The sequence below is a fragment of the Salvia miltiorrhiza genome, chromosome 1 (assembly GCF_028751815.1).
Source record: "Salvia miltiorrhiza cultivar Shanhuang (shh) chromosome 1, IMPLAD_Smil_shh, whole genome shotgun sequence".
Lineage (NCBI taxonomy): Eukaryota > Viridiplantae > Streptophyta > Magnoliopsida > Lamiales > Lamiaceae > Salvia > Salvia miltiorrhiza.
In genome coordinates this window covers 76,590,413-76,616,455 of record NC_080387.1, presented here as the reverse complement: position 1 = coordinate 76,616,455, position 26,043 = coordinate 76,590,413, and the positions used below count along the sequence as shown (strand labels likewise).

Genomic DNA, 26,043 nt, shown 5'->3' with positions numbered 1-26,043 from the left:
TAATACTTCTAAGTAATTAAGATAACAGATCTCGTTCGGAATATCTGTGAAATAATGTCAAGTTAAAAAATCCGTTTCTTCTCAAACCCCAAAACGAGAAAAATGAGTAATAATTATGACAAAATGGTAAATTCTAATCATCTTTTTTCATATGATGGATATAACTGTAAAGAGTAATGCTAAATAGCCAAATTGTGGCCACCCACAATTCACTTAAATAAAAAAAAAATATTTAACTTATTTTTTAAAATAAAAATAAGATTTAGTTATTTTATAGTATTCTCTACATTGTAGTTATTTTTTTATAATTTTTTTGTAACTTTTTATTTTTATTAAAAAATAAATTAAAAATAAAAGTTGCAAAAAAATTACAAAAAAATAACTGTAATGTAGAGAATACAATAAATTAAATAACTAAATCCTATTTTTATTTTAAAAAATAAATAAAACAAATTTAAATTTTCCCTATTAAACTAAACTGCGGGTGGCCACAATGTGGTTGCATTGATTTATTGAACTGTAAAACAATGCAAAGCTTGAAAAACAAAGCATGAAATTGAATGACGTTATATATCATCAATTGATTTGGAGATTATCAATTAAATTATTAGTATAAAGATAAGACCATACCTTTCAAATTGTTATAGCGAAGGTCTAATTCCTTAAGCTGTGTGATGTTCCCAATTTCTCGAGGGACATTTCCACCAAAGTTGTTCCATGACAAGTCAACACTCTCAAGTTGTGTACATTGACCCAAACTCAATGGTATATCTCCCTCCAATTTGTTCGACCCCAGGCTAAGTAGTTTGAGTCTTTGAAGGTTGTTATGCGAGCAAATGTCTTTTGGTAAGCAGCCTGATAAAGTATTATCGATAAAATACATCTTCCGTACGCAAAATATATATGCCTTAATAGCTTCAGCACGAATTTTAAGAATTTTGGTAAGTTCTTGTTATGTGTATAATACTACTATAATTTAATTTAAATTACAATTTAAAATAATTCCCCGTCGAAATACTCACTAGCTTTTTATATTTGAAGACTACAATAAATCAAATCTAGATTTAGGTGCATGTCCGGTTTTATTGTTAGATTGAACATCTGAATAAAGAATCAGTATTAATAAAGTTGAAAGTAAAATGAGAAAAGAATAATTAAATTGCTTAGCTATATATACATCACGTTACCGAGGAACCGAAAAATATCATTAGAGGCAAGAGCCGTAGTTTTGCCATTTTCCCAAAAATCTACGTTTAAACTGAATGACATTATCAACCAATTTCTGGATTATCAATAGAAATGAAATAGTAAGGTATCAAAGTAGTTAAATTCTCAGTATAGAGATAATCCCGAAAAAATTATTATTATTTCACCTCTTTTGAAGCTGGTATGTTCGATTTCCGGTGCTATATCTTGCAATAAGTAATCGGATCTCTTAGGCTCATGGAATGACAAATGAATAATTAAATTTCTTAACTATAAAAAAATTAATGGCATCTTCTATATGGAAAATTGCTTTCAATTATTTTTCTTGGATGCAATAATTTTCAAAAATCGATTGAGAGGGAAATATAATCATCTCTTACACGACGGGCAATAGACTTTGACTTAAGCATAAGACTAAATGTGTATCACATATTTTTTCCAATTCTCATGGTTAGTTACGATATGCCAAACTCTTTCAATAAAGTTTTGGCTTAAAGAGTAGTGCAGACATACCATTTAAAGAGGCGCCACGAAGGTATAGTTGACGGAGACTTGCCATGTTCAAAATTTGTCTTGGAATCGGCCCACTAAGATTGTAATTGAAACTCATGTCTAATACCTCTAGATTATTAAGATTACCAATCTCTTTCGGAATACCACCTGTGAAATTGTGTTAAATCATGATAACTCGATTTGAATCAGGTATAATAATATGTTACAAATAGTATGAACTCCAAAATCATAAATATTGGAGAAAATTAGTTAGCGGTGTGCTTTCACTAATTATATGAAAGTGAGGATAAATAATATATAATTAGTACGCCTTCTCGTGCATCGCGATACACGAACTAAAGTGATTGTTGGCCAATATTTTAATCCAAAGAAAATTTGGTGACGGTCGGCGAAGAGAAATAAACTCGAAGAAATAAAATGTGAACGTCAATGGGGGAAGTTGTGGATATAAACAAAAGGTGTGTTGATAATTATTGTTTACGATTATCTTAGATAAATAAAAATAACATAAGCAAGATTTTAGGATATCTCAAGACCTTCATAAATACTATTACGTGAGCTAATATCCCATTACAAGGGTGGAACTAAAAAAATTCAAATAATGAAAATAAAAATATCCATATATCTTATCAATTATGAAATGTAAATTAACATTGTCCAACTATATGAAATTAAATGAATGTATGTATGTATCTCTTGTGATATTTTGAGTAATTAACATGATCTTTCAAAACTTGTTGAACCTATAATGGTTAATAGATTCAATAAATCTATGTAGCCACATTTTGGTCACCCACAATTTAGTTGAATAGAAAAAATTTCAATTAATTTAATATTAGAATTTATTCGTTTTATTGTATTATCTATATTGTAGTTATTTTTTTTGCATCTTTTATTTTTAATTTATTTTTTATTTAAACTAAAAAAGTTACAAAAAATTATAAAAAACTACAATGTAGAGAATATAATAAAATAACTAGATTTTATTTTTATTTTAAAAAATAAGTTGAATAAATTAATATTTTTTCTATTTAAGTTAAATTATTAGTATAAAGACAAGAGCATACCTTTCAAATTGTTCTCATTAAGGTATAATTCCTTAAGCTGTGTGATGTTCCCAATTTCTCTAGGGACATTTCCACCAAAGTTGTTGTCTAACAAGTAAATCATCTCAAGTTGTGTACATTGACCCAAACTCAATGGTATATCTCCCTCCAATTTGTTCGCCCACAGGCTAAGTAGTTTGAGTCTTTGAAGGTTGTTATGCGAGCAAATGTCTTTTGGTAGGCGGCCTGATAAAGTATTATGGTATAAAATACACCATTCGTACGCAAAAATATATATATATATTTATAGGGGGAGGATCCATAGAGAATTATATTTTCCGAGAGAATGGAGAATAACGAATAAATCCATAAATTTTACGAGTAAATATAGTGAAAATCTCGCCCCTCTCAGGATTCGAACCCAGGCCAAAATCTTATTCACACGTTACATTGATTTATTCATCGAAATTATAGACTTATTCGTTATTTTTTCACACATTCTCTATTCTCAAAATATTTAGCATTCTCTATGGATCTTCTCCCTATATATATATATATATATATATATATATATATATGTACCTACGGCACAAATTTTAAGAATTTTGTTAAGTGTATTGTGACCAAATTTTACAAACTCCAGACGATATAATCTCACAAATCAGCTTAGATAATAGCATTACGAAAAATAATACTATAACTTAATTTAAATTACAATTTAAAATAATTCCACTTCAAAATACTCACTAGTTTTTTATATTTGGAGACTATAATATATCAAATCTAGATTTAGGTGTATGCCCGATTTTATCGTTAGATTGAGCATCTGAATAAAGAATTAGTATTAATAAAGTTGAAAGTAAAATGAGAAAAGAATAAATAAATTTCTTAGCTATATATACATCATGTTACTGAGGAACTGCAGAATATCATTAGACGCAAGAGCCGTAGCTTTGCCATTTACCCCAAAATCTACGTTTAAACCGAATGACATTATCAACCAATTTCTGGATTATCAATAGAAATGAAATAGTAAGGTATCAAACTAGTTAAATTCTCAGTATAGAGATAAGAACATACCTATCAAATAGTTCCAACTAAGGTCTAATTCCTTAAGCAGTGTGATATTCCAAATTTGTGCAGGCACATTTCCATATAAATAAAATAGATTCTATTAACAACAAATTAAAAAATGGATAGAGGGATAGTACCATGAAAAGAGTTTCCACTCATATCAAGATAAACGAGTGAAGAAAGATTTCCAATTTCGTGTGGAATGCTTCCTTCGAGTCTCATATCAGAGATATCTAATATTGTCACCCTGCTACGACGTGAATCGCAAGTAACTCCTCTCCACGTGCAAAAAGAGGTTCCACTGCTCCAATTATTTTTCAAAATATTGTGAGGATCTGAAGTGATGTGGGATTTTAAAGCAAGAAGTATGGATTCATCACTTTTGATTTGAGTTATGTTCTGTGCAGCAGAGAGGCTAAGACATGAAAACAATAAGAGTAGCGAAAGAAGGAAAAATGTGGAAAATGTATCCATATTGTGAGTGCTAATTGTGTGAGAAAACAAAAAGCCTACCAATTGACATTTATATTCAAATCTAAAATAATTGTAGCAGAGTCTATTTACAAGTCAAGTCTAAGTCAACTGGAATGCAAATTTTCCACATTTTTGTGGAAATATGAGGGAAGCTTCGTTAATCAATTTTAACTTTATTTTCTTGAGAAATACATTTCATATGAAATTCTCAAACCTTGAAATGAATTTTTTGTATTTGGATACCATAGTGCATCAAATCTAGATTTATGTATAATTTGATTATACATTATATAAAAAGTGAGTATTTTCCGTACATCTTTTCCTCCCTTTTTTCTCTTTCTTCTCCACCAAAATTTTCAATATTTTTCTCTCTATCTTCCTATTAATTTTTTCTATCTTTTTTTAATTCTTTTCTAAACATCGTCAAATTTGATTCATGATAAAAATTCAATATGCATCTTAATTAAATTTAAGTTCGTTACAAGTTTTTTAATATGGTATAAAAATCATCAAAAAGGAATTTAAAACAAATCGGTTATGAAAAATTTTAAATTTAAAATATTTTGTTTTCCCTCTTTTCATTAAAAAAAATTCTATATACGAAAATATTTATTTATTTAAACATATCATTTAATTTCAATGTACGTACTAATTTGAATGGAGAATCAATATTATTCAAGTTGAAGATAATGTTAGCTTAATTGAAACGGGTTCAAAATTTCACACATCAAATTAAATCTCTTAAATTTTAATTTAATGGACGTTTTGATCATTATAATGGCAAAACAACTGTATATTTCCCTTATGAAAAATTGCGCCTTGTATTATTTTCTTGAATGAGATAATTCTCTGAAATTGATTGAAAGGGAAATATATATTTTTTATTACTTTTTAAAGTGTATGATTGCCTGATAGTCAATAATATTAATTGTATTAATGGTCTCCACATCCCATTTCAATATTTCATAGCCGACCGGCACTAGGGTCAATAGACTAAATTAAATGTGGGTGAAATTCATTTATTATCGAGACAATTTCGAGAATAATTTATTAAATATATTTGATATTACTTGAGAGACTATACGAACTTTGAAGATGTTAGAAATGGATATTGGGCCCATTCCTCCCTTAAAAGGCGTTGTAAGGGAGAGGGTTGCCTCACCATATAAAGTGGCTCATGCCACTATCTCCAATCCAATGTTGGACACTTCAATACACCCCCTGCACGCGCAGCGTGGACTATCCCAAACGCCATCTGTTGACAACGATATTGGGGGGGCATCATTGGATTGAGTTGGCTCTAATACCATGTTAGAAATGGCCCATCAATCTAGCTAAGCACTTCTGAAATAGCACTAGAGCACTATTTCTAATCACTTTTCTTTCAATAAATTTGTATTCCTATTAACAAACTTTCCTTGAGTATTACTGCTGAAACTAATTCTAGAGAACCATCTGTCGTAGAGAGCAATCTTCTTGAGTATAAATTGGGGCAAGAACACTTGTGGTGTTATTCTTGAGTTTGTCTTCCTTTCTCGTATTTTTAGCTATTATACAAAAATTGCTTTCCTGTGGATACATTTTGGTCATGTCTTGTTATGTCAGTGTTGTTTGACAATATGCAGTGTGGCAGCTATGATAACAAGGGAAATGCTCTAACTTGTGGACACATGCTGAGGGAGTGCATCAAATGAAAAGTAGTTTGGTTTCTTTCTCAATAAGGATGATATAGCAGAGGTATATTTGCAGCCATATGGGGAATTAGGGATATTATCTTTAACATGACTGATCAATCTTCTTATATCTGACAGTTGAGAAATACCATGCACGATTTCTCATCTAATCATATAATCCCTCTTATGGAGCTGAAAATTTGTGTTTAAGTCAGGTTTCAACGATTTGGATCATTTGACGAATCTATGCAACTACTCAAGAAACTTATAAAGCAGTTGAGGAGAAATGTTTTGTTAGTTCGTCTCCTCAATCTATGTGCTGAAGCAGGGAAGAAAGAAGAATTGTACAGAATCTGGAAGGCTTACAAGGGTAGGAAGGTTGTTAATAAAGTTTAAATGGTAGCTATAGGGGTATAATAGTATAATCATAATTATTTTATTATTATTTTAATTAAGGGGCTATAGTGATAAAATTAATAGAAGATTAACTAAGTCGATGATCTCAGTTTCATCATATTAAAAATTTATGTTATTTCAAAAACGTTCATCAGTAGGCTCAGAATCTTTTGCTGTGGACCTGTATCAAAATCACCCTAATATTAATTGGAAGTTATATTAATGGTCTCCTCATGATGACCGGCACTAGCATAGAATAGACTAAATTGGGCTATATGATTTTTTGCTTTGAAATCCTTTTGGGCCTGAAGCTCTATGGCCCAATCTAGCTCGGTCAATTCATTTTTGACCCACTTCGTTTTATATTTATGTAATATAATATCTCTATGGTCCTCATTGTTGCACAGAGGCGTTGTTAAAGGTCCTTTCTCGAGATTTCAGGTATATCAAATAGGTGCATTTCAATATGATGGTGTCAAGATATTGTTATCTCAAGAGTCTGTGCCAAAACACATGTTTCTATGATCATAATAGTGGCTACATCGGAATAAGAGTGCTGTCAAAACATGCTTCCCAACATATAAACATCGATGAAACTGTACTTGACTTCAAACCTCAAATAAAGCGCACAAGTATTTTGGCCCAACAAGTAGTCGCAAACAACATCAGCAAAAGCCCATCGAACATTCCTTATATGCTTTAGCAGAGGGTTGCTAAATCATACTATCAAGTATCAACCTACAGGACCTGGATAACTCCAACTTCCAAGAAATAGAGAAACATAGTTATCTATTCCCAATGGAGCATGAATATGCCACAACAGTTTACAGTCTCAGAGTTTGGAAGGCATCGCCACCTTATAACAGGCCAAACTAAATGTAATTTGAACAAAATAACAAATACAAGTCACCAATTTATATGCCGATAGAGGTTAAAAAATGCATTATATCAAAAAAAAATTAACTGGCTAAAGATCACATTTACAAAAATAAAAGAAAAATGCAGTGTGCTAACCCAAGCATATAAAAACTGTAGTCTGTAGGTTAACATAATGACCAAGTAAACATTGAAAAACTCCCCAGGTAATAATGTTTAGTCATTTTGAGTCCACATAACGAATTACATATCAACAATGAGTTTGGCATATGCTTATTATTGATTGAACATATTGGTAACAGTGCACAACAAAAGTAACTCACCTGTCTATGGCTTACGATGATGGCATTCCGATTTGCACCAGCTGATGAAACTGAAGTGGATGGAGCTTCAGAATGAATGGTTTGCCTAGAAGATGACAAAAATAGCTCTTGATGTAACCAACATCCTACATGAACCACTCTAAAGCAAAAAAGTGTTCTCATAATTATACATAGATACATAGAGACCTTGGATGGGATCCTTGAGAGGATGAAGGGGCATCTTTGGAGGACTGAGCCACTGCAGACGGCGGGGTGGTGTAAAATTCAGTGTTTTTGATAAAATTGAAAGCTTGCGAAAAGGAGGAAGAAGACTTGAATAAAGATTGCGACTTAGGTTGGGAGCTCTCAACCACCTCTTCATATGAAGGTATTTTCACAACAAATGATGCATTATTCTGTTTCTGCTGCTCAGGATCACCTCTGTTTTCCATCTTCACAACTCACTCTCCTAATTCACCTTTCCAATTTAACATTATAATTTTACCAGGCATATAAAAACTGTTGTCTGTAGGTTAACATAATGACCAGGTAATAATGTTTAGTCATTTTGAGTCCACATAACGAATTACACATCAACAATGAGTTTGGCATATGCTTATTAATGATTGAACATATTGGTAACAGTGCGCAACAAAAGTAACTCACCTGTCTATGGCTTACGATGATGGCATTCCGATTTGCACCAGCTGATGAAACTGAAGTGGATGGAGCTTCAGAATGAATGGTTTGCCTAGAAGATGACAAAAATAGCTCTTGATGTAACCAACATCCTACATGAACCATTCTAAAGCAAACAAGCGTTCTCATAAATCATAATTATACATAGATATATAGAGACCTTGGATGGGATCCTTGAGAGGATGTAGGGGCATCTTTGGAGGACTGAGCCACTGGTGCAGACGGCGGGGTGGTGTAAAATTCAGTGTTTTTGAAAGCTTGCGAAAAGGAGGAGGAAGGCTTGAATAAAGATTGCGACTTAGGTTGGGAGCTCTCAACCACCCCTTCATATGAAGGTATTTTCACAACAAATGATGCATTATTCTGTTTCTGCTGCTCAGGATCACCTCTGTTTTTCATCTTCACAACTCACTCTCCTAATTCACCTTTCCAAAATCCCTCCTTTCTACTTCCATGATCAGTTTAAATCAAATTTAACATTATAATTTTACCCAACCTTCAGAACATTCAATAAACACATACAACCCAATCAATTCAGTAAAAATTCAGCCTTCACTACAGAAAATTCTACCGAATTCTTCCGAAGAAGTCTTACGGGACAAATTACATCCATGAATTACAGCAAATTAACAACATAATTTGTTTCAGAAAGTGGTCGCATATAAATCGACCTAATTTAGATGAAGAAGGAGAAGTACCTCGAATGGAAGAGCAGAAGTGATGGCGGAACAATTTAGCCGGAACGGATGATGCGCACTGCGGCGGCGGCGGCGGCTTGCTTACCGATGCTCCAGACGGCGGCGGAGAAACGCGGCCAAGGAGAGAATTGGGAGAAACAATATTAAATATTAACTGTAAAATTCTTTCAACTTATCTTGGATCAAAACGACATCGTTTTAATCTATGAAGTATTAAAAAAGTCATTTCTACAGAGTTTCACATACGGAAAAAATTGTTTGAAGATATATTTGCATTGTTTCTTATGGTTTGGATAGAGTAATTAGTCAAAGTCGATATATAATTTACCATCAACTTGAAAAAAAGTGTTACAATTTAGGATATTATTGAACATAATAATTAGCTTCAAATTTTATAACAATATATTTCGTGGGAAAAAATAAAATGAAGCCAAAGTTTGTGTAACTTTTGATAATTCTCAAAGATCGTGGAAAAAACAAAAAAGAGTCAAAATTTGTGTATTTTTTGAGAATTTTCAAAATTCATGAGAAAAATCAAAATGGACCGAAAGTTCATATATTTGGATGCCAATAACCTAAAGATAAAAAAAGAAAGAAAGAGAAACAGTTGAAGCACAAGCTCTTACACCAAACTTAAGAAAAAGTATGATACAAATTGGGATGAAATGTCCTTAATGCTTATTTGACATGAATATATGATAAAATGAGATATAGGAAAAATTCAATCATCAAAATATTTAATTTTGTAAAAAATGTCAACTTGATCAATTCATTCGAAATTTCTTTATCCAATCTATTTGATGACAAGTCCAGTGATTCAAGAATGCTCATATTTCCAAGAGAAGAAGGGAATTCAAGTATTGTTAGACAAAATCTATTTGATGACAAAAATCCTTATCTAATAACGAGACTCCATCACAAAACTATTTTAAATGAGATAAAATTAAACTTAGCAAATTTGAACATAAACAACATTTTATAAACTCAAAAGCACAAACTCACAAGTAGCAATAAAAAAACAACAATCTGAAATCCGGAAAAGAACAAAAAAGCAAGAAAGAAAAGCTCATAATATATATTTGTCTTGAATCAAGTTCTCCTCTGTGTTGGAGTAGCTCTCTTCCTTGTCTTCTTCTTGTTGTATGTATATCCAACGCCAAAGAAGAATTCCACCAACCATCTTGGCCTTCCAAATCGAATAATGCAGCAACCAATTCCAATCCCAACTATGATTCCACTTCCATATCCCATCACCACACTTCTCCATCCAAATCCATCTATAAATCCATACTCATCATCTTCTTCTTCTTCTTCTGGCTGCATCCGCTGCCCATTCTCCTCGTTGCATTTTCTCGTCAACGGAACTCCACACAATCTCAAGTTTCCCACGTATGAATCATTCTCAAATGTGGAAAACTGATTAGATCGTGGTATTTGTCCCACGAGATCATTCATCGAAAGGTTTAATTTGGCAAGAAATGTCAACCTCGTCAATTCACTTGGAATTCCTCCATCCAATTTGTTGGATGACAAGTCCAATGATTCAAGCACACTTATATTTCCAAGAGATGCAGGTATGTGTCCCATGAGATTATTGTGGGAAAAATTCAAGTATCTCAAAGAATTAAGATTACCTATGGAATCTGGAATACTACCAGAGAAATTGTTGGAGGATAAGTCAATGGTTGTAAAGGCTTCCAACAGTCTCGTCAATAACTGATCGAGACCTTTCAAAGTGATTCTCATCTCCAAAAATCTTTCAAAATCGTCATAATAATCTCTATACATTTGATTTTCCTTTACATCCATCATTGCTCTAAAACTCTTGAAATATCTTTGAGGTAGAGAGCCCACAAATTCGTTATCTGATATATCTAAAACTTGTAGCTTAGGAAATGGAAGGTTGCTTCGTGAAGGCAGCGACATATTACCATCAAACTTGTTAGACTTCAAAACGAGCACTCGAAGCTCAGGAAGAGCTTCCATCCAAAACGGAAATTCATCTTGTATTCTATTATTTCCAACATCGAGGCCCTTCAGACTTTTGCAATTGATTAAGGATTTAGGTAATCTTCCTTGCAATTTATTACCACTCAAATTGATGGACCAAAGACTACACCCTTTGATAAATATTGATGGAATGGGGCCACTAAAGTTATTTGCATTTAAATGAAATATGAACAACGATTTGCTCAAGTTTCGAAAGCATTGTGGAACTGTCCCTTCCAAACTGTTATTTGAGAGTAGAAGAAACCGAAGGGATGTCAAGTTGCAGATGCAGAATGGAAGCTCACCATTTAATTTGTTGGAAGAGAGCAATAAATGCTCCAAATTTGATAAATTCCAAATGGTGGATGGTATTGGACGTGGAAGTTTGAGAAGTCAACGTAGATATATATTGCTTTAGAGACAATCTGGATACATAAAGAAACATGGCAATGAAGAAATACATTTTATGCACGTGAAGTATTTTGATAGAAATTAAATTAGCTCTTCTATTCTTATATCACCCATGCATGTCTCATATATTCAATGGCATCTTACTTTAATATAGCATTTGTTAACATTGATCCTTAAAATTAATAGAGTTACAATATGGTTGGAAACAACAAATCCAACTATTGTTAAAGTATTTAGTTAATTAAGCACAAGCTAATTAAATGAGAACAACCTAGCAAGTTGAGAAATCAAAGATTCAAAATTAATTAGATAAGTCATCCTTTTCTATTTCATATGTGGAGTAACAAAGGAATTAAACAAATCGCATATCTTATATGAACACACGTATAGACAAATTTCCTTGCAATTTATTAACACTCAAATTGTTAGACTAAAAAATACACCCTCTCATAAATATTGATGGAATGGGGCCACTAAAGTGATTTGCATTTAGATGAAATATGTCCAAAGATTTCCAAACTGTTATTTGAGAAAATGAGAATTTGAAGGGATGTCATGTTGCACATGGAGAATGGAAGCTCACCATTTAATTTGTTGGAAGAGAGTTGTAATACATATAAATTTGATAGATTCCCAATGGTGGATGGTATTGGACCTGAAAGTTTGAGAAGTCAACAATCTGGATACGTAAAGAAACATGGCAATGAAGAAATACATTTTATGCACGTGAAGTATTTTGATAGAAATTAAATTAGCTCTTCTATTCTTATATCACCCATGCATGTCTCATATATTCAATGGCATCTTAATTTAATATAGTCCAACTATTGTTAAAGTATTTAGTTAATTAAGCACGAGCTAATTAAATGAGAACAACCTAGCAAGTTGAGAAATCAAAGATTCAAAATTAATTAGATAAGTCATCCTTTTCTATTTCATATGTGGAGTAACAAAGGAATTAGACAAATCGCATATCTTATATGAACACACGTACAGACAAATTTCCTTGCAATTTATTAACACTCAAATTGTTAGACTAAAAAATACACCCTCTCATAAATATTGATGGAATGGGGCCACTAAAGTGATTTGCATTTAGATGAAATATGTCCAAAGATTTCCAAACTGTTATTTGAGAAAATGAGAATTTGAAGGGATGTCATGTTGCACATGGAGAATGGAAGCTCACCATTTAATTTGTTGGAAGAGAGTTGTAATACATATAAATTTGATAGATTCCCAATGGTGGATGGTATTGGACCTGAAAGTTTGAGAAGTCAACAATCTGGATACGTAAAGAAGCATGGCAATGAAGAAATACATTTTATGCACGTGAAGTATTTTGATAGAAATTAAATTAGCTCTTCTATTCATATATCACCCATGCATGTCTCATATATTCAATGGCATCTTAATTTAATATAGCATTTGTTAACATTGATCCTTAAAATTAATAGAGTTACCAATATGGTTGGAAACAACAAATCCAACTATTGTTAAAGTATTTAGTTAATTAAGCACGAGCTAATTAAATGAGAACAACCTAGCAAGTTGAGAAATCAAAGATTCAAAATTAATTAGATAAGTCATCCTTTTCTATTTCATATGTGGAGTAACAAAGGAATTAGACAAATCGCATATCTTATATGAACACACGTATAGACAAATTTCCTTGCAATTTATTAACACTGAAATTGTTAGACTAAAAAATACACCCTCTCATAAATATTGATGGAATGGGGTCACTAAAGTGATTTGCATTTAGATGAAATATGTCCAAAGATTTTCAAACTGTTATTTGAGAAAATGAGAATTTGAAGGGATGTCATGTTGCACATGGAGAATGGAAGCTCAACATTTAATTTGTTGGAAGAGAGCCTTAAATACCCCAAATTTGATAGATTTCCAATGGTGGATGGTATTGGAAAATTGGATAACCCTTCATATAAATCACTTTAAAGATAGAGATGTAAAGCACTCAGATCTTTTGACACAAATTAGCTAAGTCATACAATTCGAAAAAAAAGTGTTTTCTATTTTTTTCTTTTATTATTAATATCATTCGTGTTCTATTTCATATTGTGCATGCATTGGCTAAGGAATTAGACAAATCGCATATCTTATCTTAACAAATGTAAAATATTAAAAAGTCTAGTTTAAATAAAAATGGCCAAAGATCCGATCAAGTTTGTAAAGAAGTTGTATCAAGTTGCAGATGGTGAATGGAAGCTCACCATTTAATTTGTTGGAAGAGAGCTCTAGCGATCGCAAATTGGATAGATTCCCAATGATGGATGGTATTGGACCTAAAAATTGAAGAACCCTTCATTTCAATCGCTTTAAAGATGGAGCATAGTAAGAAAGACATTTTGTTTTGTACTTGAAAACATACGCTGAAACTTTATTATTTGCTAAATGCCTCTAAAGTATAAATCAATTAGCAATGCACACAAGATATTTTGTTACAAATCTTATATTTCCCCGTATCATGAAGACATGCACACCAAGTATACTTGATGACATCATAATTTAAACAAATCATGTGTTAACATTGAGAAAATAGAAGATCCAATATGGTTGGAAACAAAATATCCAATTGCTGTTAGAGTATTTATCTAACTAAGCATAAATTAGTTATATGAGAACAAGCCAGTAAGCAAAGAAAACAAAATAAGATAAAGATTTGATCAAGTTTTGCAATTGTTTCTGCTGAGTTGCAGATAGCAAGGGATGTCAAGTTGTAGATGGAGTGGAAGCTCACCATTTAACTCGTTGTCAATGAGATTTAGCCACTGCAGATTTGACAGATTTCCAATGATGGATGGTATTGGACCTGAAAGTTAGTAGCAAACCTTCACAAGAATTACTTTGACAGATAATTTGAAATATCTTTTCAACAAATGCATCTAAAACCAACAAATTAGGAAATGGATGACAGATAATTTATGTAATGTTCTGTGTAATTTTTTTTACCCCTAAACTGATTTATAATTGAACGATAGATGGCCAAAGATTTGCTAAAGTTTTCATAGCATTGTGGAATTTCTTATTCCCAAAGATATACATAATCAATCTCTTTTTTTCTTTTTGTAATATCATTCGTGTTCTATTTCATATTGCTTGTACATGCATTGGCAAAGGAATTAGATAAATCACATATCTTATCTTAACAAATGTAAAATATAAAAAAGACTAGTTCAAACAAAAATGGTCAAAGATCCGATCAAGTTTGTAAAGAAGTTACGACAAGTTGCAGATGAACAATAGAAGCTCACCATTTAATTTGTTGGAAGAGAGCTCTAGCGACCACAAATTTGATAGATTCCCAATGGTGGATGGTAAGAAAGACATTTTGTTTTGTACTTGAAAACATACGCTGAAACTTTATTATTTGCTAAATGCCTTTAAAGTATCAATTAGCAATGGACATAAGATATTTTGTTACAAATCTTATATTTCCCTGTATCACGAAGACACACCAAGTATACTTGATGACATCATAATTTAACAAACCATCTAACATTGAGAAAATAGAAGATCCAATATGGCTGGAAACAGAAAATCCAACTGCTGTTAGAGTATTTAATTTGTTGTAGATGGTGAATGGAAGCTATATCAAGTTGGATAGATTCCCAATGGTGGATGGTATGGAAGCTACATCATAAGTTATATCAAGTTGTAGATGGTGAATGGAAGCTATATCAAGTTGAATAGATTCCCAATGGTGGATGGTATGGAAGCTACATCATAAGTTATATCAAGTTGTAGATGGAGAATGGAAGCTCACCATTTAATTTGTTGAAAGAGAGCCATAGCGACCACAAATTGGATAGATTCCCAATGGTGGATGGTATTGGACCTAAAAATTGAAGAACACTTCATTTCAATCGCTCTAAAGATGGAGCATAGTAAGAACCAAAGATGGCCAAAGATTTGCTAAAGTTTTCATAGCATTGTGGAATTTCTTATTCCCAAGATATACATAATCAATCTCTTTTGGAATATCACCTCCATAATTGCCAAGTCGTAAAAAAATTGATTTGATTATTATAACACGACCACAAAAATAATAAGTATTAGAACACCATATTTAATGGTTCGTATTTGTTAGTTTGAATACATTATTAAGTGAATATCTTTATATATATAAAAAACAAAGTAAATGTCAATACATTCAATTTGAAGGGTAATTTTGGAATTGGAAAAAGTAAATAATTAAAAATCAAATTTAATATATTAACTACACTTTATTTTCGAAAAGAAGAAAACTGCCGGTTGGCATTAACCTAGAAAATAGCAAACTTTCAAATTGTTGAGCAATGCATTATTTAAATCTTTTATTTTTTTTATTTTCTTATTTAACTGATATAGCATTTTTTTTTCATTTTTAAGCAATTTCATATTATGTCAAATGGAGTACTCCCTCCGTCCGCCAAGATTATGTAAAAATTACTATATTTGGTGTCCGTCAAGATTATGTCACTTTCCTTTTATGGCAATGGTCCCACCATCTTCTTTAATATTTTATCCTTACTAACACTCTTTATTTACAAAAAAACCACTCAAAATTCAATCTCAACCACACATCTCATAAAGTGGTGGGACCCTTTCCCCACTACATCAAAATCATCACCAATTTTATTAAATCCCGTGCCCAAGCAATTTTACATAATCTTGGCGGACGGAGGGAGTACATAATATGCATCTTGAACGAAAGATTATGAAATGACATTTAAAATGAGCAAGTTATGATGATTTAAAATTATAATACATTAAATAATTTATACATATAAATAATGATATTTTCCTTCAAAATTATATTTTAATTTCAATTAGAAAATATATCATCTTTTAAAAAAATATGTCAAATTATGTAATTTTATGTATTTCATTCAAAATATTATTAATATGACATCATGTAATTATGTAATACCCCGTTTCCCCGAGCTAAGTTTAGAATAATTTTGAACTTGGAAATTAAGATGATTCACGCCGGATAAAGAAAAATAAATTTATTTAATTCCAACAAAATGATTTACAAAAACGTTTGTAAATATTTTAGCTATTTTAAATTTTTGTGCATTGCATATTAATTTAAATATGAGTATAAATATATGTGAAATATTCTACTTTGATTTTTACAAGATTTAAATTAAAGTTCATGTTGGACTTTAATTATTCATGTGTGTTAGACTTTGATTTTATTTTTGGGCCTTAAGCTTTTAATTGCTATATTGAGTAATGAAGATAAGAGCTCATTTATATTTAGATCCAACCCACAAATCAAGCCCATTGAACCCAAATTCATTGAGCTCAATCAAGTAACAAATTCTCTAGATATTTTGCTAATTACAATTAGCACTTGATTAATGGTGATTAAGAAAGTGTGGAGAGGGTGCATCCACGTTCCAGTTACTGTTGTTATTTTTTCTCTAAAAAGCCACAGCCTTTGTTCTCATCTCCTTCCTTAAGAAGCCACTGCCATTCATCAATTTTCACCCAGCAACAATTCAACAACAAATGAACACCCCTCTCATTCAACGTTTCAGCAGCAAACGATCAGCCCTCTCATTCAAGGTTTACCAACTTAAATTATGTTTTACTTTAGCTTTATAAATCGCACTAGAAAACCAACAAATACAAGTTTGAACTGCATAAGCTTCAATGTTTCAATAAAAGATGAGTCTTGAAGCATGATTTTTCCCTTTATGTTAAACTTGTTGTGTCGAGTCGGGTAGATGAGTGTGGTGGCTGTGTGAACTGAGTCGGGAGGTGGACGGAGGCACGGCACGGCAGCGGCGCTGCTGTCGCCCGGCCACGGTGAGAGAGAGGGAGCTAGGGCTCGGGCGCCGCTCTTCGCGGTGGGATGTCGGGCCTGTTTCAGCCGAGAGAAGGGAGAGACGGGTTGAGTCAGTGGAGGGAAAAGGAGAGTCGATGGCGGCAAAGCCTGCTGTCGCCGGAGATTTGAGGGAGAGGCGGCGAGGCAAGGGCCTTGTTGCCGCTCTGAGCCGGGTCTGGGCTGGATTTTGTCGAGGGAAGGACGGCGACGGCGGTGGTTCTTCTACTGCTGTCGGTCGGAGTGAGCAGAGAGTGAGGGAGTCGCGGTCGGCGGCGGCCTTGCTGCTGCAGCCGTCGGGAGCGGACTGAGTGAGAACGGAGGGAGGCGGCGGCGGTACCTATCGTCGTTGCCAAGGAAGGAGGCCGGTCGACGGCTGCCTCGCCGGAGGGAGCTGCGGCGGCGGGAGTTGGCTGACTGATGGCTGAGAGAGAGGGGGGGGGGGCGTATTTCGAACAGTTGAGTATTGAGAGAGGGAGACGAGAAGTGAGGAGGAGTGAGGGACTGAAGGGAGGCGTGACTGATGGTGGGGAGAAGAAGGAGATGGGTGTTGGGCTGTTGGGCTAGGGCATGAGTGTTGGGCCGAGTTTGTTTAATTATTTTTCAGTTGGGCCATTGTTTTAATAAATGTTTTGAGCCCTTATTTTATTTAAGGACTTTGGACTACCTTCAATTAATTTAATTGAGTTGTCTTATGTTTTATTAATTGAACTATTAATTAGTTTAATTAATTATTTTCAAAGACTAGTTTTCATAATAATATTAAATTATTATTATTATGTGCATATTTTAAGTAAATTACTTATTATATGCTAAGCATGACATGAAATTGCATTATATTTTGCAATAAAAGTATTTATGATTTAATTGGTTTTTATTATAATTCCAATTATTAAAGAAAGACGAGTAAGAATATTGTTGGTGTTCTTAACTCAAGAGATTTGTTTTCAATTATTTATTCATTAAATTTTGAAAACCCGGCTAAGTGAATCATAGAATGTTAAGCACTTCACCACGACTTAAGATTAGATTCAAGGAGACCTATTAAGAATAGATTTCTTGTAGGCTTTGAACGTCAGAAGGATTAGCACTGCTATTCCGATTCAGAGATAAGAATAAACGACAGGCTTTGCCTATACAGGTGGGCTTACTTTCCAAATGTATAAAGTATGATTGAGTTATTAAGCTCTAAATGTTTCAATGAATTGCAAATTTGTTTATTTAATGAAATGCAAACTGTTTATCCAATAAAATGTTTATGTGCACTCTGCTCTGTTTAAGGCTCGCCACAACGAATTAATTGAGGTTCTCTTATGGCCTAACACGTTATTTGAGAATTGTGTACACTCGTTAGCTGACCTGGTGGGTTGATCTCCATCGGGCACTAACTAAGAGGCGTTATAAGGGTGCTTGCTGGATGTGTTCCGAAGCATGTAATGTAAGGCCTGCCTGGGTAGCGTCCCGAGGTCAATTCAACTTGTCTGAGTTACGTCCTCAGGGCAAGTGCAATGGGAGAAATGGATCCGTCGGTGGCTAAAAGGTCCGGGATCACAGCGAGTAACAGAAAGGGAGTGTGACATGTGCGCACAAATGAAAGAAATGTTTTAACATGCTTAGAAGTTATTTCAATTTAAAACCTTCTAAGTCATGTCAAGTATGATTGGATAAACTGTCTTTATTAAAATATGAAATGTTTCAGAAAATGCATGCCCACTAAGTACATTAGTACTTAGCCCAAAATTACTTTCAAATGTTTTCAGGTTGGCTGGCTGGTGCTGACGGGACGGAGCTGAGGCTAGAGTTAAATTCCCATTTTAGACTTCCGCTGTAGCAATCACTCATATCCGTCTTTTGACTAAATTTATGCTAATGAATGTCGGTTGTCAGAAGCATGAAACAAAACTTGTGATCCAAAGGGGCATAGCCCGACTTGATATTTTATTACTCGGCTTTAACAAGGTTTTTCCCTTGTTTATTTCTATGAATTATTCACACCTCGATTATATTTTTATTCCTTCAAGAATTGGGGTGTGACAAATTATCATAAAATGATAACATATTATATATTATAATTTTTAAAGATATATTATAACATATTAATTTATAATTTATTTTAAGAAACACTAATGCAATAATCTCATTTAATTAATTCGATATAAAATATGCAATATGTAATCATGTATCTTAAATAAAATATTATTAAAATCGTTAATTTGCTGCATGAAAGGTATAAATCAATTTAAAAAGAGCAAGTTATGGCCGTTTAAAATTTCTATATATTATATATATTTATTTATTAGTTTTTAATTTTTTTTTAAGTTGAGACTATTGACACACTTAAACATCTATCAAGAAATAAAATATAACATTGTCATGTTACAAAAATATGTTTGCGAATGTTTTTATGATAATAATACGTGGATCTATTTTTGTTGAATTGAATAATCATTTGATTAACTCAATAAATATTAAAAGAATTAGTTTAAGTTAATAAGTCAATAAAATTAATTACGAGCATTTAATTTTTAAAAATAAAGAGTAGTGATTAATTATTTATAATTTAATTTTTCAAAGTAAGTTGAAAATCAGTTAAATTTGAAGTAAAATAAAGAAGGTTGTGTAAATTATTTACATATTTTTTTTAATATGTTATTAGATATTATTATTTTATTAATTTTAATTTTAATTTTAATTTTAAATATTTGTTTAATCATTAATGAATGAAAATTCAATTCAATATTTAATAATTCAATTTTTATTGAATAAAAAGTTAGAAGAGATAAAGAAAATAATGCATAATTGAATTTGTTCAAAATTATTGTTGATTTCTAAATATTATGACAACTCTTTTATTTTCTATTAATGTGTTTTTTATCCATACAATTATCTTTGATAGGTATTAAAGTATTAAAGTAAGTTCAAATATTATTATGTGTTTATTAAAATTTCAAAATATGTGTTGAGCTATGGTTTGGGATCAATCATGTAAATTCATGGCTTTGCTGAATTAATTCTTGGTCGATGATTCAAATGTCATAGGCTGCAAAAATTTACTATTACTTTTTTGTAATTCATCATTTTTCACAATAAATTTATAATGTTACATATCGAATTCATAGTCAATTTATTTTATATTATTGTATAAATTACATTAGTTATATTAAAAAATTAGATCATTTTGCAAATAATAAATTTGATATCAAATTTTATTTTTATTAGTTTAAATTAATAACTGTAAAGTATATGCATAGCTCACAGAGTTTAAAATTACAACCGCGCATAGCGTGAGTGATACACTAGTTAAATGGTATTGTCGAATCCACTTAATTTTGACTCGGTTCAATTTAGTCTTGGCAATGGTTCAATTAAGTGGGCCCTCTGATATTTACAAATTGATTTCCAGTTGTTAAAATAAAATTAAAAAGACATTTTTTTTAATCAAATCATACGGTTTATTGCTAAAAGATTAATGTACAAGAATTTATATCTAACCAATTCAATGCAAAGGAGTTAATCTCACAACAAAACGCAACGCGACTCAATTGGTAAAACGCTTCACTTCCAATTAATAGATTAGAGATTCAAATCACCATAGGGAAAATGAGAAATCGTTATTTTTTAAAAAATAAAAAATAGAGTAACAGTTAATTTAAAATATGCTTATTTTTCATCGCAAAAGAAAATGCCAAGCTAGCATTTTCTTCTGAGCGTAGAATTTTGGAGACTAGAAGCCTACAAATGGCCTTTATATTTAAATCTAAAAGAGATGTCAATTCAAATTAATTGACCTATTCTTTATGCTCTCAATACTGGAGTATGATTTGGGCAATGAAGAAAAGTAGAAAGCTGATGAAATTTCATGTAACGGAAATATTAGAGTCTATTTTCTTAATTCTTTTCTTTTAAAAAAATATTACACAACATTTTTTTAAAGCCACACTTATTACTACTTATATCTACACTTATATGAAAATCCAAAAACATAAGCTGACAAACTTATAAAGCCACACTTATTACAATGTTAGATTTGTTATTAAATATATAGAACAAAAAAGTAGATAAATTCTTAGCTGTCATTTTAATATAATAATTTCGGGCTCTTATATAAAAGTCCAAATTGTATTATTATTAAAATTCATATTTAAATAGTTTAAAATTAATTAAAAATCAGGAAAAATATGAATGATATAAAAAGAAAAATACAATTTACATATATGTTTATATAAATATAAATAATTCATACACATAATTAAATAAATCTATATAATATTTTAAATCATTATTTTAAGATATATAACTATTTTTTTATTTACAAATTCATATTAGAATTATATAATTTTCTGCTCCTTGATTGCATTAAAAACTTTTATAGTTTTAAAATATTATAATTAAACAATTATGTAAACTTTTTTGAAAGGAAATAAATGACATCTAAATACTTTTTCACCAAAAAATGAAAATAAAATGAAAAATGTCGGGCAAATTTTTTGTGGAGGAATACCGCAAGCTGGGCATAGAATAGCCTCTTGATTTATAAATTAACTATACACCACATAATAATTTCTTAAACATTTATCTTATTATAAAATCAATGATAATTTCTTAAACTTTTTGTAATGATAATAATATTAATTTTTTTATAAAAAATTAACGATAATATTTTTATTTTTTTTATTTTAAAATCTTTCATTCTTTTTTACTCCCTCCGTCCGCCAAAAGTGGGGCACAATTACTATATCGGGCGTCCGCAAAGAGTGTACCACTTTCCTTTTAAGGAAATGGTCTCACCATCCACTTTAATCTTTTAACCTTACAAACACTCTTTATTTACAAAAAAATCCACTCCAAATTCAATCACAACCACATATCTCATAAAGTGATGGGACCCTTTCTCCACTACATCAAAATCATCACCAATTTTATTAAATCTCGTGCCCACCTAAAGTGCCCCACTTTTGGCGGACGGAGGGAGTATTATATTTGTTGTTTATGATTTCGTAAGCTTATAATCTAGTTTGTATACTCTGGTGTTGTAATGTTTACTCTGGTGATGCTGCCAGAGCAGAGAGATCGCGCTGCAGCCAGAGCAGAGAGATCGCTCTGCTGCCAGAGTCAGAGCCGAGGCATATCAGAGTCAGAGTTGCCAAGGCAGAGTCAACACTCCAGAGACAGAGTCAAAGTTTCCTTTGCAGAGCTAGAAGTCATAACTGTTTTGCATAACGGTTTCTCTGATGGTTGTTTACAGTTCGTTATTTTCAAAAGCTTGCTATATAATGAGCAATTGGGTGTCTAATGTAGTAACACCAGTCAACACTTGTAACACCTTGTAAAATTCTCAGTTCGCGAATCAATAATAGAAGCTCCCTTTTCTTGGTCCCGTGGATGTAGGGTTTCAGCCCGAACCACGTAAATCTTTTGTGTTCATCGCAATTTCTTCGTCGTTTTTTCTTTACAAGTGGCGCCGTCTGTGGGAATCTTGATCCACAACCGACGCAGGAATGTCGATGCCACGAATTGAGACCGAGAAGTTTACGGGGAAAAATGATTTTGGGTTATGGCGCATCAAGATGCGTGCATTGTTGACCCAGCAAGGTTTGGCGGCAGCTCTGAAAGGGGATGATGAATCTTCTTCATCAACGGTTACAAGGGATTCCGCGGCAGCTGTGGAAGCAGAACTCAAGAAAGCAGAAATGCGTGAGAGGGCCCACAGCCTTATCATCCTATGCCTAGGTGATAAGGTTTTGAGGGAGGTGGCCAGAGAGAAATCTGCAGCGGCGGTGTGGGCAAAGTTGGAGGCGATTTACATGACAAAATCGCTTGCGAATCGGTTGTTCTTGAAGCAAAGGCTGTACTCCTACAGAATCTTGGATGGAAAACCGATTGATGATCAACTGGAGGTATTCAATAAGATCATTGATGATCTTGAAAATGTTGATGTGCGAATAGGAGATGAGGATCAAGCAATTATCCTACTCAATGCTCTCCCGAGTTCATATGATCAACTCAAGGATGCTATGTTGTATGGGAGAGAAAGTGACATCACTGTGGAGGAGGTTCAGTCTGCTCTGAAATCTAAGGAACTGCAGAAGGCATCATCAACATCATCTCACAAGAAAGAGGCTGTTGGTGAGGGCTTGACTGTAAAACAGAAAGGGGATAAATCCAAGAAATTCAAGAAGGAATTCAAGAAGGGTAAACAGGAGAAGGGAAACAAGAACTCTGATGATGATGTTCAAACTTGCTATCACTGCAAGAAGCCGGGCCATTGGAAGAGGGACTGCCACATTTGGAAGAAAAGCCAAAAGCAGTCCAATACTACCAAGAAGCAAGAGCCCAAGGAGCAAGAGCAGTGTGACACTGCAGAGGCTTTGAATGTGATGCAAGGTGATTTGGATGACCAATGGATACTGGATTCAGGATGCTCCTTCCACATGTGTCCAGTTAAAAGTTGGTTTACTGATTTGCAATTTCAATCGGAAGGAACAGTGGTTCTTGGAAATAACCAGACCTGTGAAATCAAAGGAAAGGGGAGTATAAAGTTCAGACTGCATGAAGGCACCATCAGGACTTTGATGGAGGTGAGGTACATCCCTAGTCTGAAAAGGAATCTGATATCCCTTGGATCTCTTGAAACGAAGGGTATGAATGGAGATCTGTAAAGGGTGGAGTTGTTGTCACCAAAGACAACAAGGTCATTTTGAAGGGGATGAGGAGGAATGGTTTATATTACCTTGAAGCAACAGCCATCACAGGGCAGTCCGACTCCATGAAGAAAGATGAATCAATCTTGTGGCATAAAAGATTGGCTCATGTTGGAGAGAAAGGGCTCAATCAGTTGCTGAAACAGAACAAGATCAGCAACCCTATTCCATTCAAGGTGGACATGTGTGAGCAGTGCATCTTAAGCAAAAGCAAGAGACTCCCATTTGATACAGGTAAACATACATCTAAAGCTCCTCTGGATTATGTTTACTCTGATTTATGGGGACCAACACAAACTGAAAGTCTTGGAAAAGGGAGATATTACATGTCTATAATGGATGATTACTCTAGGAAGTTGTGGATTTTCATCTTGAATGATAAAACTGAGGCACTAGAGAAATTCAAAGTGTGGTGTAATGAGGTGGAGACTGAAAAGGAAACCAAGGTGAAGTGTTTGAGGACAGATAATGGTTTGGAATTTGTGTCCAAAGAGTTCAATGATTTCTGCTCTGGAAGGGGAATCCAGAGACACACGACAGTCCCAGGAACTCCACAGCAGAATAGGGTTGTTGAGAGGATGAATAGGACCATTCTGGAAAGGATAAGGTGTATGTTGTTTGACTCAGGGCTGCCAAAGAAATTCTGGGCAGAGGCTGCTGTCACTGCAGCCTATTTGATCAACAAATCTCCTTCATCCGCTGTTGAATTCAGAATTCCAGACGAGCTCTGGCATGGTTCTACATCCAACTATTCACATTTGAAGACTTTTGGGTGCAGAGTATACATACATGTCAGACAAGAGAAGCTTGAACCAAGGGCCTTAAAATGTGTGATGTTGGGCTACCCCAAGGGTGTGAAGAGGTATAAGTTGTGGTGCACCGAACCAGGAATGGGAAGAGTATACATCAGCAGAGATGTAGTTTTTGATGAAACACTCATGCCTTATAAAGCAGGGTCTGATCCAGATAAGGAAAATACAGATGGTAAAATTATGTTGGATGAATTGCTTGATAGGAACCCTGCTGATAATGGATCAGGTGGAGCAACTGAAGTCTCTCAACAAGCTGCAGATGATGAAGATGTTGGGAGCAGCTCTGACAATCTAAGCTCATATCAACTAGCAAGGGATCGAGCAAGGAGGCAGCTCAAGCCACCTCAGAGATATAACCAAGCTGAGATGGTATACTTTGCTCTGAGCATAGCAGAAGAGCTGGAGTATCAGGAGCCCAAGTCATACGCAGAAGCTATGAAGGGACCAGAGAGAGAACAATGGCTCTTAGCCATGAAGGAGGAGATGAACTCTCTTGAAAGGAATGGCACCTGGATACTAGTGTCAAAGCCACTGAACAAGAAATTAGTAAGGTGCAAATGGATCTTTAAGAAGAAGATTGAGGTCATTGGAAAGGAGCAGACCAGGTACAAAGCAAGATTGGTGGCAAGAGGTTTCACTCAAAAGGAGGGAATTGACTACAATGAAGTTTTCTCACCTGTGCTTAAGCATACTTCCATCAGAGTTATGCTGTCAGTTGTAGCTCAGTTTGTAGTGACCCGCTCTTTTATAAATATTAAATCCAGTAATGAGTGTTTATTTATGTTCATCAGTAAATGAAACCAGATATTATTCTGATATGAATTCAGCTTATGATCCTGAATTTATATTGTTTAAGCAGTCAATGATATTATTTCAGAGTTATAACTGACTTAGCAAAGTCACGTTATTATTTTTAAGCGAGATGGAATTAGATTTTATTTTTATTCAAGTCGTGGATTATTTCTGACTCGTGAGTTAATTAAATCTGCGGATTTAATTTAAATATTAGAAAAACAAACGAATTAAATCCACGGATTTAATTTAGATTCATTTTATAACTTATCGATTTTAGCGAGATATCACATGTCGAAATCGAGAATTATTTAAATAAATAGTACAAGTAGATACGAGCACGTGATCCATCTTACAGTTACCGAATCACCGAGACAGAGAAAATACATCAATAATTCTCCTCTACATTTTTTTTATCCTTTCTTTTTCTTCTCTTTTTCTTTCCATTAATTTTGTTTCCCACCACTTCACCACTTTTCTACACCACTATGCTTTGTTTTCCATTACCATCATTGCCACAATAATTCTTCCACTTACTCCCTCCA

The 26,043-nt window shown here is 33.1% G+C and overlaps 1 protein-coding gene and 2 long non-coding RNA genes across 3 annotated transcripts in view; all 3 read right to left on the bottom strand.

Moving 5' to 3' along the window:
• Positions 1-509: 509 nt before the first annotated feature.
• The window catches only part of LOC131013987 (LRR receptor-like serine/threonine-protein kinase EFR), a 66,266-nt gene continuing 40,732 nt past the window's right edge, over positions 510-26,043 (bottom strand). Inside the window, exons 3-5 of the mRNA XM_057941927.1 lie at positions 2,787-3,011; positions 631-855; positions 510-517 (exon numbers count right to left, since the gene is read on the bottom strand). Of these exons, the coding sequence (XP_057797910.1) occupies positions 510-517; positions 631-855; positions 2,787-3,011 (458 nt within the window). The remainder of the gene's footprint in view (positions 518-630; positions 856-2,786; positions 3,012-26,043) is intronic.
• On the bottom strand, positions 7,406-8,037 carry LOC131006351 (uncharacterized). The gene is made up of 3 exons (XR_009095481.1): positions 7,935-8,037; positions 7,768-7,819; positions 7,406-7,666 (listed from the first exon to the last, which is right to left on the bottom strand). It is a non-coding gene; the product is annotated as an uncharacterized LOC131006351 (long non-coding RNA).
• On the bottom strand, positions 8,210-9,105 carry LOC131006349 (uncharacterized). Its single transcript, XR_009095479.1, has 3 exons — positions 8,958-9,105; positions 8,420-8,704; positions 8,210-8,311 (listed from the first exon to the last, which is right to left on the bottom strand). It is a non-coding gene; the product is annotated as an uncharacterized LOC131006349 (long non-coding RNA).